This window comes from Ictidomys tridecemlineatus, chromosome 15 (assembly GCF_052094955.1).
Source record: "Ictidomys tridecemlineatus isolate mIctTri1 chromosome 15, mIctTri1.hap1, whole genome shotgun sequence".
Lineage (NCBI taxonomy): Eukaryota > Metazoa > Chordata > Mammalia > Rodentia > Sciuridae > Ictidomys > Ictidomys tridecemlineatus.
The window spans coordinates 231,315-245,483 of NC_135491.1; the positions used below are offsets into that span (position 1 = coordinate 231,315).

Sequence of the window (14,169 nt, forward strand, 5' to 3'; positions counted from 1 at the left end):
TCTTTGCCGCCCTCCGTCCCCCTTCTCAGTTCAGATGCCAGTCGAGTGCCCCAGGCTCTGCCCTGGATCTGACCACCTGCCTCTGAACTGGGGGCTTCCGTGACCCCTCCTGGTGCTCAGTTAAGTAGCTGGATGGGCTCGCAGAGCTCCGGACACGTTCTCACATAGACCCACTTCTTAAGCTGTTTTAAGGTCCAGGTGGACAGCTGGAGGCCGAGGTGCTTGGGAGGGGCTCCCTGGAGCTCCCCTGCGCCCAGGGAGTTGGGGGGATGCGTGCTCCCGGACGCACGTGTTTTCACCAGCAAGGAGGCCTGTTTTGGGAGCTTCCTCAGGTGGGCCTGGTTAACCACATTATTGGTCATCAGTTTCCCAATTTCTACCACTGGTCCCTGGCAATAAGCCCCCTCCCGTGGCTCGTTGTCTAGGGGCTTTCCAAATAGCACCCATTAACACAAACTCAGGTGCGCTTGATAGAGCGTGTTCACGAAGAGCAACAGACATCTCCACTTTGTGTGTGAGACCGACCAGGGATCAAACCCAGGGCCCTCTGCACGCTAGACAAGTGCTCTTCTGCTGAGCCATGTTATGCTCGAATTCGGGACCCCCAAAAGACCACCAGAGACCCAAGATCAATGTAAGCACCAAAGAGGTGTTTATTGCGAGCTAGCTCGGTCCTCCACGCACACACACAGCAACTGGTGACATTGAGAGGCCCTGAGCCCAGGGTTTGCAGCATTGTTATACATTCTTTGGAGAGGGCAGGGCCTTCACATACATCATAGCATCTTTTAGCAAATCATCACACACTGCAGGAAAATCAAATAACAACTCTAAAAGTTGATTAGCACATTCACTGGCGGGAACAAGTTGGGGAGGGGTGATTGGTCAGTACAAAAGGGGTATTCATTTGAACTGATTGGTTTAGGCCACGAGGGGTGTACGTGCTGAACTACATGGTTTCCCAACCTGTTATCAACCACCATAAACTACTGGGGGGTCATCTGGCATCCCAGGTATTTCCCTGTCTCATGCTGATTGGGGGCTGCTATGGGTCCCCACCTAGCCTGACTGAGTCAGGGACACCTGGCGCAGCAGATCTCTCCTGTTATTTGTAGATAAACAACTTAGCAGGGTGGGGATGTGCCTAGGAGTGCTCTGTGGGTCTTTCCAAGGACAAAGGCATGTCCCTTCCTTGGACAGGCTTTCCTCTGAGGTAGAGGCTGGTTTTTCAGGCACATCCCGGGGCCTTTTTTTTTTTTTGGTACTGGGGATTGAACCCAGGGACACTCGACCACTGAGCCACATCCCCAGCCCTATTTTGTATTTAATTTAGAGAGAGGGTCTCACTGAGTTGCTTAGCACCTCGCCTTTGCTGAGGCTGGCTTTGAACTCGTGATCCTCCTGCCTCAGCCTCTCAAGCCACTGGGATTACAGGAGAGCGCCACCACGCCCAGCTCCCCAGGCCTTTCGATCTTTGCTACAGGGTCTCTCTGAGTTGCCCAGTCTGGCCTTGAACCTGCCATTCCCCTGCCTCGGCTCTGCCTCTGCCTCAGTGTAGCTGGGATTATAGGCCTGTGCCACTGTGGCCGGCTTCTTTCACTTGGTTCAAACTCGGGAGCTGTTTCTGGGAGGGGGAAGACAAAAGGTCAAATATTTAACAAAAGACACACCTATTAGAAAAATCCTAGGGGCTGGGGATGTGGCTCAAGCGGTAGCGCGCTCGCCTGGCATGCGTACGGCCCGGGTTCGATCCTCAGCACCACATACCAACAAAGATGTTGTGTCCGCCGAGAACTAAAAAATAAATATTAAAATTCTCTCTTAAAAAAAAAAAAAAAAGAAAAATCCTAAAGGGGCTTTTGAGAGAGCCAGGGGCCCTGCACAGAGCTCAAAGTGTAGGTCTCCTATTGCCTCCTGATCACCCACCTGACCCAGGGGATCCAGAAAGGGGCTTGGACCAAGGATCCTGATTCCCAGTCCCCCAGGCCAATGAAGTTAGATTGGCCCAGAGCAGGCCAGGTGCCTCCTGTGAGTCCCCATCACAGGTGAGGACCACCCAGCAGCAAGGCCTGGTGGGAAGGAATCCTGCCCACCCCGCCCAAGGGCCAATCGCAGAGCCAGGCTGGTGGAGCGCCTCATATAGCCCCATCCTCTTGCCCGGGTGCACTCGGGAGCAGGTCCTGGCCCTGGGGGGGTCAACTCCTCGTCTCCTCTGGGGAGCGGCAGTTACGGGTGGGGTTCGACCCTGGAACTCTCTGAGGCTGGAGCATTGCTGTGAGCCTTGGAGGATTTGCGAGGGGCCTCGAGCTGAGCTCTTCCCTGGTGAGTACAGATTTGGAGAGAAGAGCCCCCAGTGATTCTGTAGTTTTTCCTTTATTTATTTATTTATTTATTTATTTATTTATTTTTAGTTCTCAGCGGACACAACATCTTCGTTTGTATGTGGTGCTGAGGATTGAACCCGGGCCGCACGCATGCCAGGCGAGCGCGCTACCGCTTGAGCCACATCCCCAGCCCCTGTAGTTTTCCCTAATGTTGGTTTTGTCTGAGTTTTATAAAATGCACTTTCTTCTAATGTTTTTAGTTATTGATCGAGCTCTATTTTATTATATGCAGTGCTGAGAATCGAACCCAGGGCCTCACACATGCTAGGCAATCACTCTATCATTGAGCCACAGCCCTAAAGTGAAATTTCTATCCCATTAAATTTACCCACTTTAGATGAAGAGTAGCTTTGATTGGGCTTATGCAGTGGAGCAGGTACCACCTGGGTTAGGACAAAGGGCGCACTCCTGACAGAGGTGGGAAGCGAACCTCGGGTCAGCAGGCTTTTCTCTATTCTGTATTTAGTGGCGGAGTCTACTGTGGACCCTGGCAGGGCTCATTTTCAGGGCAGAAAATGGCGGCCAGCTGAAGCCAGGGTCTGGGTTATCTGGGCTTCCTTTAGGGTGGGACAGGAATGTGAATAGGGAGTTCCCTTGGCTTATTGGCTTCTGGTGACCCATTAGGGTGGAGGGTGTGGTGTCAATCAGGAGAAGTTCCTCTGTGTTCCTTTGCTCAGGCTGAGGCCTGGGGTTTTAAATGACAAAAGCTTAGGAAAATGGCCTCAAACTTATTTTCTATACCCTTCAACTCCCTCCTCATCGGGCAGCATTTGCACCTCCCAGAGAAGGTCCCCTGGCCCCACCACTGCGGCGGAGGCCTGTGCCTGTAGTTTTGAGCTGGTGCTCTGTCTGCAACTTGGATGGTGAGATCTTGATCCCCCAGGACTTGGGTAGAGCGTCACAGAGGCTGGGGGCGATGACCTGTGCTCAGGAAGGTCACAGGTCTGTGTCCCACACCCCACACCTGTGGGACTGTGCTTGCAGGAAGGGGAAGGCTGAGCAACCAGGGTTGTCCAAGGGCTCTGCCATCCCAGGCTAGAGCAACCAGGTTGCTTCCTGCGTCTTTGCAGCCAGAGTTCAACCTGCAGGCCCTTCTGCAAAAGCTGACATGAAGGAGGATGAATGAAGGAGTTTTAATCTCCATTAAGGATCCTCCCGAGCCGGAGGACGACCTACAGAGGCCCTTGTGGTGTGAGTGGAAGAGGCCACCAGCAAAAAACTGACAAATTCTGATCCACAGATTCCCAGACAATTGGCTACAGAACGTGACCTGCACATCTTGGAAAAGATGAGTTGCACAGAATCATCTCCAATCCCAGGTAAGGACACTGGGCTTTTGTAACCCAGAGTAGTCGTCCCCAGGGGGTTCAGTGACACCTGGAGTGTTGTTGCAACTTGCAGCCTCTGCTCTGATGTCTAGGAGGTGTGAGGGCCACCTCACTGGGGGATCCTGCCACACGTGTTTCTCTTGCCTTCTGTCTACCCCAGGCTTTTCCCCACTCTGCTCTCCCTGTTGTGGTAACTTGATGATTGCAGCTGTATTGCACCAGTATTTGTGATTTTATTTTACCTCCTTTGATGGTATGTTCCACATTTTAAAAGCTATTTGTTTTGGAATAATTTTGTACTTATAGAAAAGTTGCAAAGATGGTACCAAGAGATCCCATGCACCCTTCACCCAGCACCCCCTAATGTCTGCAGCTCCCCTTTGTCAAAACTAAATAGTAAATTTCATGGTGCTGTTAATGAAACTCTAGACAGAGTTCATTGGCCTCTCCCTAACAATGTGTTGGTTTCCAGGTCCAAACCAGGAACTCCCTGCGCATTTAGAAGATGTCTCCCCAGCCATGAGTACTCGCTTTCTCACTCTCACGAGTTATGTGGGGTTTTAGGGTTTGTTATTTTGTTTTTCAGTACTGGGGACCAGACCCAGGGCCTCATGCATGCTAGGCAAGCACCCACCACTGAGCTGACCCCAGCCCTTCAAGTTGTGTGTTCAGTGTCCTTGAAAAATGAGTTCCTAATTAGTTAACAATTAAATCGGCATTCTGTGGATGTTCCAGTCCCCACATAGAAGAAATTCCACCCAATTCTATTGCTTTGAAAGAAATGTCCACTCAGCATCTCCTCCAGGGTAGGAGGGGAATTTCTTCTGTAAAGTTCTAGTAGTAAATTATTTCAGGACTCAGACCGTGTAGTCTATGTCAGAACTGCACAACTTAATTCTTGTACCATTTATGGGTTGCAATCGCTGCACAATTCTGTCTTCTGTGCTGGGGTTGGAACCTAGGGACTTCCCCGGGTGAGGCACGTGCTCCACCACTGAGCTGCCCTGGCCCTGCTGTTGCACTTTGAAAACAGCCATTTGGTGATAAATGGGTGCAACGTTGTACCAATAAGACGTTATCTGTTAAAAAAAAAAAAAAAAAAAAAAACCGAGAGGCAGACCACACCTGGGCTGTGACCACAGTTTTCCAATCTCGCTCTCGGGCAGCTGATCTGCACAGGCTATCAGAGAATCCTAAATACTGTTCTGGTCCTACCCAGAGAGATTCTGGGGAGTCGAGGAATTTGAGTGCTAAAAGCTCCTGTGTGGGGCTGACATGTGGGTGAGACGGAATCTCAGCTCCAGGTAGGTGCATCTTACCAATGGCTGGGACACCCTCACCTCCTTGCTCCTGTGTAGCAGGAAGAACTCTTCCAGCCAACGGGAAGTCTCAATTTCCCATGTGACATTCTGTAGGGCCTGGGGCTTCTACTTGGTACCAGCTGGTCTTTTCATCTTCCCTTAATCTTTATTTCCACTTTGTCTCCATTAGGCTGTCTTCATTCTTTCTATAGAACACTTTTAAAAGTTAATTGTATTTAAGCCAGAATATTCCAAATATGATCATTTCAACATGTAAATCATATAAAAATTATATAAAATTATTAAAATTGGAGGCATTATAATTACACAATAGTGGGATACATTGTGACATTTGTAGGTGCACAAACTACAACCCGCCAGTTTGCTTCCAGTCCCTCCCCTGCCCTCTCCTCCCGCCCCGCCCCCTTGGTTCTCTCCCCCCCACCCCTGGTTCTCTTCAGTCCCCCCCTGCCCTCTCCTCCCACCCTCTGGTTCTCTTCTCCCCCCTTTCTCTCCCCCCCTTCTCTTTCCCCTCCCTGGTTCTATTCTAGCCCCCCTTCTCTTCCCCACTGCCTCCTAGTTCTCTTCCCCCCCCACCCCAGGTTCTCTTCCAATCCCACCCCCTAGTTCTTTCCCCCACCCCCTGGTTCTCTTCTAGTCCCACCCCCTAGTTCTTTCCCCCATCCCCTAGTTCTCCCCCCCCACCTGTCCTCTTCCTCCCTTCTCCCCCCCACATGGTTCTCTTCCCTGTTCCCCCCACTGGTTCTCTTCCGGGAAGCCCCTCCCCCTGGTCCTCTTCCCCCCTTTCTCTTCCCCCCCTTCTCTTCCAGCCCCGCCCCCTGGTTCTCTTCCCCCCTTCTCTTCCAGCCCCGCCCCCTGGTTCTCTTCCCCCCTTCTCTTCCAGCCCTGCCCCCTGGTGCTCTTCCCCCCCTTCTCTTCCCCCCTTCTCTTCTAGCCCCGCCCCCTGGTTCTCTTCCAGTCCCCCCCTTGTTCTCTTCTCCCCCCCCCAACCCCTGGTTCTCTCCCCCACCTTCTCTTCCAGTCCCGCCCCCTGGTTCTCTTCCAGACCCCCCTTCTCTTCTCCCCCCCCAACCCCTGGTTCTCTCCCCCACCCCTGGTTGTCTTCCCCCCTCCCCCCTGCCCCCTGGTTCTCTTCCCCCCTGCCCCCCGGTTCTCTTCCCCCCTTCCCCCCGGTTCTCTTCCCCCATGACCCCTGGTTCTCTTTCCCCCCTGCCCCCTGGTTCTCTTCCAGCCCCCCCTTCTCTTCTCCCCCCCTTCTCTTTCAGTCCCACCCCCTGGTTCTCTCCCCCCCCCACCCCCTGGTTCTCTTCCCCCCCCACCCCGCCCCCTGGTTCTCTTCCCCCCTGCCCCCTGGTTCTCTTCCCCCCTCCTTCTCTTCCTCCCTGTAGAACGCTCCCTAATCTCCTGACGCGCAGGTTCTTTGCCTGCTCTTCCTGACGTGGCAGCACCTGGTGGCCAGCGGGCTGCTTTGCTGCCCTTGTCCCCGTCCATCTCTGGTTGAGCTACCTGATGCCTCCCCAGGCCTGCAGCCAGCCTCTCTCGCAGGCGGCTGCTCCTGTGATCCTCTCAGTCCCACGGTAAGTTCAACTCTTCCCCATCAAAACCCAGCCGGTGTGTGCCTCCCCTGCCCTCTGTGCTCAGCCGCCTGCACCTCCCCAGGCCCAGGTCACAGAGCCTCTCTAGGAAAGTGGAGAGGACCCGTGAGGCTTTTCTCCTTGGGCCAGCGTGGGTGTTGAGTGGCATGTGAATTCCCTCATGGCTCCCTCTAGAGTAGGGCACCACAGAACCCTGAAACGGGGTTCCTCGGCTCTGACCTTCAGAAGTCATTAACCCCGTGCTGGGGGCTCAGTGATGGGCTCTGGTGCCACATGACACTGCCCCCAAATGTGTATTTCCACCACGCGGCCTGCGCAGTGGTTTCATTAATGAGGTTCTAGGCATAAAGTTAGCTAGCAGAGATGGAAATAAAACACACAGACTCAGTTACCTTATTTCTATTGCCAGGTCCGAGACGGCTCCCCTCTGGTTCCCTCCTCTAACCGCCAGGCAGGGCAGCAGGGATTACTCAGGGCTAGCAGGAGAGAGAGTGAGTGAACAGCCTGAGAGTAGCCTTTTATCGGGGAACAAGAGATTCAGGGGAGAATTCCATCCAATGAAGGTTGAGGGGGGACTGCACTCCAAGGTCAGGGTCAGTGATTGGGCCCCCGGGGTCAGTGGTCAGTCACACCCCCACACGGATGGGTTCTCTCATCAGGAGAGGGCCGGGAAAGCTCCAACACAGCCAGAACGCCTCAGACCCTTAACGGGAGTCGCCCCGTCACGTGTGAGAATGGCTCCCCACATATTCCCCTTTCCTTTTCTTAACAACAAGGTGGCAGTTCACTCTCTGGAGTTTCTGGATTCTTGTTTCGAAGACACGCTATCCTATGGTTACAACACAAAAGAGAATTAACAGCAAAGAGAACCATCCAATAACGTACCAGACCGAGTGTTTAAGAATATTTCCAGGGTCGAATCCATTTAACTCCTTCAATATTTGGTTAGCCAAAGAAAAAGGATCTGAAAAATCAGCTCTATTATTTTGAATGTCTTGGATATGGTGATGAAGTTCCAGAATATCCAAGCTATTATTACTATTTTGCCAAATACCTAATAAATGGTTTTTAACCTTCTCCCAATCCCAGAGGGAAGCATTGTACTTGGCAGCTGTAACACATACATACTTATAATTAGCGTGGCATTTAAGCCTTTCTTTAAATTTTAAGGCTGAAAGTTCATTACCTATGTTTATAACAGTCGCCTCTAAGGCATTTAACTTAGTCTCAATCCTTTCATCAATATTTACTTGATTACGCAGAGCCTTGGAAGGATTTTGAGCTAAATTATTAAGAAATTTTGCATGCTGAATATTCTGAGACAATGTCAGAGACACAGAGACAGTTGAGGCAATAAATGAGACCAGTGCTAACACACCAACGATTATGACTCCAATAGCACATTTAGGTCTTGTTAGCTGGGCATGAATTTGCTGCAAGACTTGTAAACCAGCATCAGCATACCATGGCTCTGAAATATTAGCAGGTCATAAAACGAAAGAGGGCTGATGAAGTATCAGCACTCCTTTTCCTCCATTATACCTAGTAATACAATTGGTTAGGTTACGTTTATTACAAGTAACATATCTGTAATCTATCCATTTAACTTTTACATTTCCAATAATTAAAACATAAGGAGATTGGACACAAGCTTGTAAGCCATAGCAAGATCCCTCTTTACAGTTCTTGCTGACTAATTTTGGTAAAGGTTTATCTGTAAAATGTAAATATTCTGAGGCAGCAATTAAACGCCAAATATCGTTTTGAACACCTCCTTCACTATAAGTCAAAATATTACTAACAAATCCTGCAGGTGTCATAGCAGAATTTCTTCGTAATTGTCTCATCAATTTTTGGAGACCAGTCTAAAATATACCCACTATCTTTAGACACCTTATGTTGTACAGGAAAGGCATTTATGCAATCCATCCATCTAGGAAAGGTGCCGATCTCAATTATAGAACTATTTGGAAAGTGGAGTATCTGTGGAGGTTTTACAGAAATGACTGGCTTGTTATGGGAAAGTTCTATCTTAATTACTGATCTAGTATTAAGTTTTAAGTCCCCATAAATAGAATTATTTGTCAGTCTTTCTTTGAATGATACATTCAGACAGCCAGCATGTTTATCATGTGACCAACACAAAGGTAATTGGGCACTGTAGCCAGAATAAGTAAATCTAGTCACATGATTGGGAGTAATATGAGCATCTATAAATTCTCCCATCATGAATGAGTCATTAGTAAATACTGGAATAGATTCTCCAGTCCACACAGCTGGGTGTACCAGGGGTGGATCTGGGAAATATGTCCGGTAAGTGTCTACTTGATTCCCCTTTACCTGACAGCCCAGTAGGGCAATTACTGTCGCTACTATCAAGACTGGGGTCCTGTTCTCTCCTAGGTGTTGAAGTATTCGGGAAGCCTGGGTTGTTAGCTTTTTCATGTCTTCCACGAAATCAGCTTTTTGGCTGGTTCAGTCTGGTCTTTCTGCATCCTTTTCCAATATCTCCTCCTTCTGGGTAGTGGCACCTCTGGGTCGATCCTCAGTCTCTTGAGTCTGGGTTCTATCTCTTCCATGTCTGATAGCACCTTCAGGCACCCAAATAGGACGGAAAGAGCCTTCTGGGAAAATACAAGCATGACCTCTGCCCCACATTATCACCGGGTCTGGATCCTTCCACTGACCAGTCTGTAAATCTTTCCACAAAACTCTGCCTAAAGGGCCTGTTACTGAAGGAGACATTTGTCTCTCAGCAGCAGTGTGACCTTCTGTGTCACAGTTTAAAAAATTTAAAACAAACAAGGCATGATTAAGGCTATTTTGGGGAGTCTCAACCCTATTCCCCCCTTTTAATTTTTGTAATTGAAGCTTAATAGATAAATGAGCTCGTTCCACAATGGCTTGACCTTGGGAGTCGTAAGGAATTCCTGTTTTATGATTAATTTTAAACTCTTGGCAAAATTGTTGAAAAGAAGAGCTTACATAAGCTGGAGCATTATCTGTTTTAATCTGCATAGGGCACCCTAAAACGGAAAAACCTGCTAAGCAATGAGAAATTACATGTTGAGTATTTTCTTTAGTACATGCTATGGCAAAAATAAATCTAGAATAAGTGTCCACTATGACATGCACATATCATTGCTTACCAAATTGAGGAATATGAGTTACATCCATTTGCCATGTTTGATTTGGTTTTAATCCACGGGGATTTACCCCTGATGGCAGAGATGGAATGTGAATAACACACTTAGGGCATTGGCTTACAATCTGACGAGCTTGTTCTCTGGTAATATTAAATTTTTTACGTAAGCTAGAAGCATTTTGATGATGTAAGGAATGGGAAGCTAGTGCACAGTCATATGAAGACATCTGTTGACAAAAAGCTACTAACTTATCAATTTTGTCATTACCTGAAACTAGAGGTCCAGGAAGATTAGTATGGGCACATATGTGTCCTATGAAACATGGGTACTTTCACATTAGCACTGTCTTTTGTAAATTATGAAATAATTCAAATAACTCCTGTGATGAAGTATACCCAATAACTGAGGTTTCAATATTTTTGGTAACTCCAACTGCATATAAGCTGTCCATACTTTTCAAATGAGCCTATTAATATTTAATCTATGGCACAAATCAGAGCTTGAAGCTCTGCTCTTTGGGCAGAAGTATAAGAAGTTTGTATTACCTCTGTGTGAACATGGCTATAAAAACCTGCTTTACCTGAGTTAGAACCATCCATGAACACGGATAAAACTTTATCTATAGGGTGTGCACATACAATCTTTGGAAAAATAAGTGACATTAATGATGCAAATTGAATAATCTTATCACGAGGATAATGGCTATCTATCTGGCCAGGAAAGTCAGCAAAAGGTATTTGACATGAGCTAGAAGCTTGAAAAAGCCAATTAGTCTGTTGAACAGAAAATGGAATAATTATGATATCAGGCTCAGATCCAATTAATTGTAAAATCCTAGTTCTACCTTTAATTACTAATTGAGCTATAGAATCATGAAAAGGAATTAATGTTTTTTGAGGGGAGTGGGATAAATAAATCCACTCAATAACTCCTAATCTTTGCCATATGGCTCCTGTTGGGGTATTCTCAGTTGGAAATATTAATAAATACACTATTTCTTTAGGATCAATTTTAGTAAGCTGTGTATTTTTAATTGCATTTTCCACTCTCCTTAAAGTTGTTTTAGTTTCCAAGGTTAGCTGAGGTGGAGAGGTTGGAGAAGGATTTCCTTGTAATATCTGAAATAAAGGACTTAATTTAGAAGTAGTTAGTTTTAAGGATGGCTTTAGCCAATCTCTTAAAAGCCTTGAAAATTATTAGGGGTTTGTTCCACTCTGGTAAAAATTAAAGATGGTGGCCCCCGTGGTGGGCGTGATGACATCACATTGCGCGACCACTTACTTCCTCATTCTCTGGCCCCAGGGCGGGCAGACCGGAAGTTTGTTCCCTCTAGGCGGAAATGATAAGAAGGCGGGCTCATCTGGGCCATCTGGATCCACTGCATGGGGCTGAGTCCTGCAATATCTATTATCGCCAGTAGATGGACCCCTGAACTTAAAATTACGCATGGGACACTCACGCGCAAAATGATTATTTTTCCCACAAACGTAACATTTCCTGCGGGACTTTTGTCTTAAATCCTGTGGCCCCAAAGTTTCTTTTAGTGCCGCAGCTAGGGCTACTGTCTGTAATTGAGTGGAGTCTATGTTAGAACACAGGCGGATATACTCAGAGACTGTTCCTTTTTTACCGTGCGGTCTGAGGATATCCTGACAGTATCTATTTGCATTTTCAAATGCCAATTGTCTAACAATGAATTCGTTTGCCCCTGGATCTCCGATGGACCTGTTGGCAGCCTGATACAATGGGGCTGCGAAATCTGAATAAGTCTCACTGGCACCCTGTCTGATTTGGGTAAGAACTAAATTGGATTGGTCCTTGGAGACGATCTGTCTCCAAGCACGTTTTGCACAATCACTTATTTGATTGTATACTATAAAATCATAATTTAACTGTCTTTCTAAATCAGCAAAATCACCTGTCCCTAGAAACATTTCTACTGGCGTTTCTATATTCTGTCTTTTGTTCCTTTCTGCCCGTTCAGTACAAAAACCAGTCCAATAAGTTTGCCAGAGTAAGAAATCTCCCCCGCTCAGACAAGATCTGGCTAAAGAAATCCAATCGCTAGGAGGAAGGGGTTGTGAGCAAATATTTTCTATTAGGCTCTGTACAAAAGGGGAATTTGGACCATACGTCTCACATGCACTTTTTAGTTCCTTAATGGTTTTAAATGGGATTACAGCATGAACTCTAACTCTCTGATCTTGCTTATTAACTTGCTCAAAAACTGGAAAAATGTGAAAACCGCTAGTATCTTCCCCCAATTCTTGAGCCTTCTTAATACCTCATTGGACTGGGGTAAGAAAAGTCATTTTTAATCCAGCGTACCTGTTAAATTTTGTCCTTTTAGCAGGTACTGGCCGAATTCGAATAGCCTGGGCAGGCGGTGTTAAACGCAGCCTGTTAAAATTTCTCTGTAAGTCCTGAATTTCAACCTCTGATTCTTTTTCCTCAGACTTCGAGAAATGGTCAGACTCTGCACTATCGCCATTTTGAATTTGGGTTTCTAAACCACGTGGTTGAGAAGAACTCTGAGCCCCTCTAGGAATCTTTTCCATATTTTCCTCTCCAGGAAGATCATCTACCTCTTCCAGAGGGCTTTCTAGGACTTCGGAGGTTTCTCCTGTATGATGCTGCTCTGTATAATCTCCCTGAGGGCTAGCCTGATCCTGCAAGTTTAAGTTCACATTTTTAACCTTTGGCTTGGCCACTAGTGCCTTTGTTTTTAAATGGCTTAAGGGAAAGGGAATTAACTTAGCATCAGGCTGATTTTCCATTTGAATAGACCTAACAGCTCTTTGAATGCCTTTTAAGAGGTCCTCAGGGGGCCACAAACTCTGGCCCATATATTCAAAAAGACACACTTCTAGAGCCATCCAAGTTTTCTGAATATTTTCTATGCCTCCAGGTAGTTCATTAGAAAGACAGAGTCTTTGTAACTTTCTTCCTAATTTCTCCCAAGTAAGTAAATTTGGAGATTCTTTTTCACAAAACCAAGGGCAATATTTACCTACAATCTTTAAAAATTGTAATAACTGAGTTTTCTTTATCTGTTTTCCTTTCTGATTAATTATAATGTCTAAAATAGTCAGATACATTTCCTTATCTGTAGAAGTTGAATTTCCCATTTTAATTAATTTAAAGTCTCTTTCCTTCAATATCTCCAGGTACTTTTGTGACCCAATTTGTCACCTCTTCCTTTATCTTTATTTTTATCTTTATCTTTATAGCGCGCTCCCACTCAATCTAGCTAATCTAGAATGCCCCACGTTGGGCGCCAATTCCACCATGCGGCCTGCACAATGGTTTCATTAATGAGGTTCTTGGCATAAAAGTTAGCTAGCAGAGATGGAAATAAAACACACAGACTCAGTTACCTTATTTCTATTGCCAGGTCTAAGACGGCTCCCCTCTCTGGTTCCCACCTCTAACCGCCCAGCAGTGCAGCAGGGATTACTCAGGGCTAGCAGGAGAGAGAGAGCACGCCAGGGAGTAGCCTTTTATTGGGGAACAAGAGATTCAGGGGAGAATTCCATCCAATGAAGGTTGAGGGGGGCCGCACTCCAAGGTCAGGGTCAGTGATTGGGCCCCCGGGGTCAGTGGTCAGGGACACCCCCACACGGATGGGTTCTCTCATCAGGAAAGGGCCGGGAAAGTTCCCACACAGCCAGAACGCCTCAGACCCTTAACAGGAGCCACCCAGTCACATGTCAGAATGGCTTCCCACATGTATTGAGGGGTCCCTGGAGCCTGGATTAGCTGCTGCATAAAAGGCTGTTGGGAGCAGCTCTGGTCCTCCCATTTCCTCCTGAAGCATCAGAAGCCCTCGCCAGGTGAGGGGACCTCCCAGCACCTCCCTCTTGGACTTTCTAGCCTCCAGAACTGAGAAGGTCCCATTCTGTATCCATTACTGAGCCTCGGGTATCATGGCCCAGCAACAGGAGGGGATTGGACCCCCAAAGCTGGATTCAAGATGTCTTCCTGGTGTGCGTTTCAGGGGTGCTGTGACAAGAAGCCCAACTGCCCTCACTTTCAGAGCTCCCTGGGGCCCCAGACTCTGGAAACCTCTGCAGGAGAACAAAGATGACTCCAGGGAGCAACGGGCTTGGATCATGTTACTGGGGGCTGGGGTGGCGTGATAAGTGACAGCCCAGGCCCCTGTGCTGTCTGCCGCCACCGTCCACAGTTGATGTTGTCCCCTGTGTGTCATGGGGCTTAGGTCCTCATCAAACCGAGAGGCCTCATGAGAGCAGGAACCCAGCCTCCTGGAAGCCCAGGAGTGCCGGGCCTGTGCTTCTGGTGGCTACTGAGGGTGCTGGTCTCCTCTGCTCGGGCTGCCAGCGCCGAACACCGCAGACCCGGTGCCTTCTGCAAAAGCTATTTTCTCACCATTC

At 47.7% G+C, this 14,169-nt stretch overlaps 1 protein-coding gene across 2 annotated transcripts in view; it reads left to right on the forward strand.

Annotated features, from left to right (window-relative positions):
* The window catches only part of LOC101955851 (NACHT, LRR and PYD domains-containing protein 7), a 39,303-nt gene that overhangs the window by 11,546 nt on the left and 13,588 nt on the right, over nt 1–14,169 (forward strand). The window contains exon 2 of one of the 2 annotated variants that reach the window (XM_078032920.1): nt 3,625–3,703. In XM_078032920.1, the coding sequence (XP_077889046.1) occupies nt 3,673–3,703 (31 nt within the window). In that variant the 5' untranslated portion in view covers nt 3,625–3,672. Of the gene's footprint in view, nt 1–3,624; nt 3,704–6,401; nt 6,612–14,169 lie in introns of those variants that run through there. The other variant, XM_078032921.1, reaches the window with a different exon arrangement.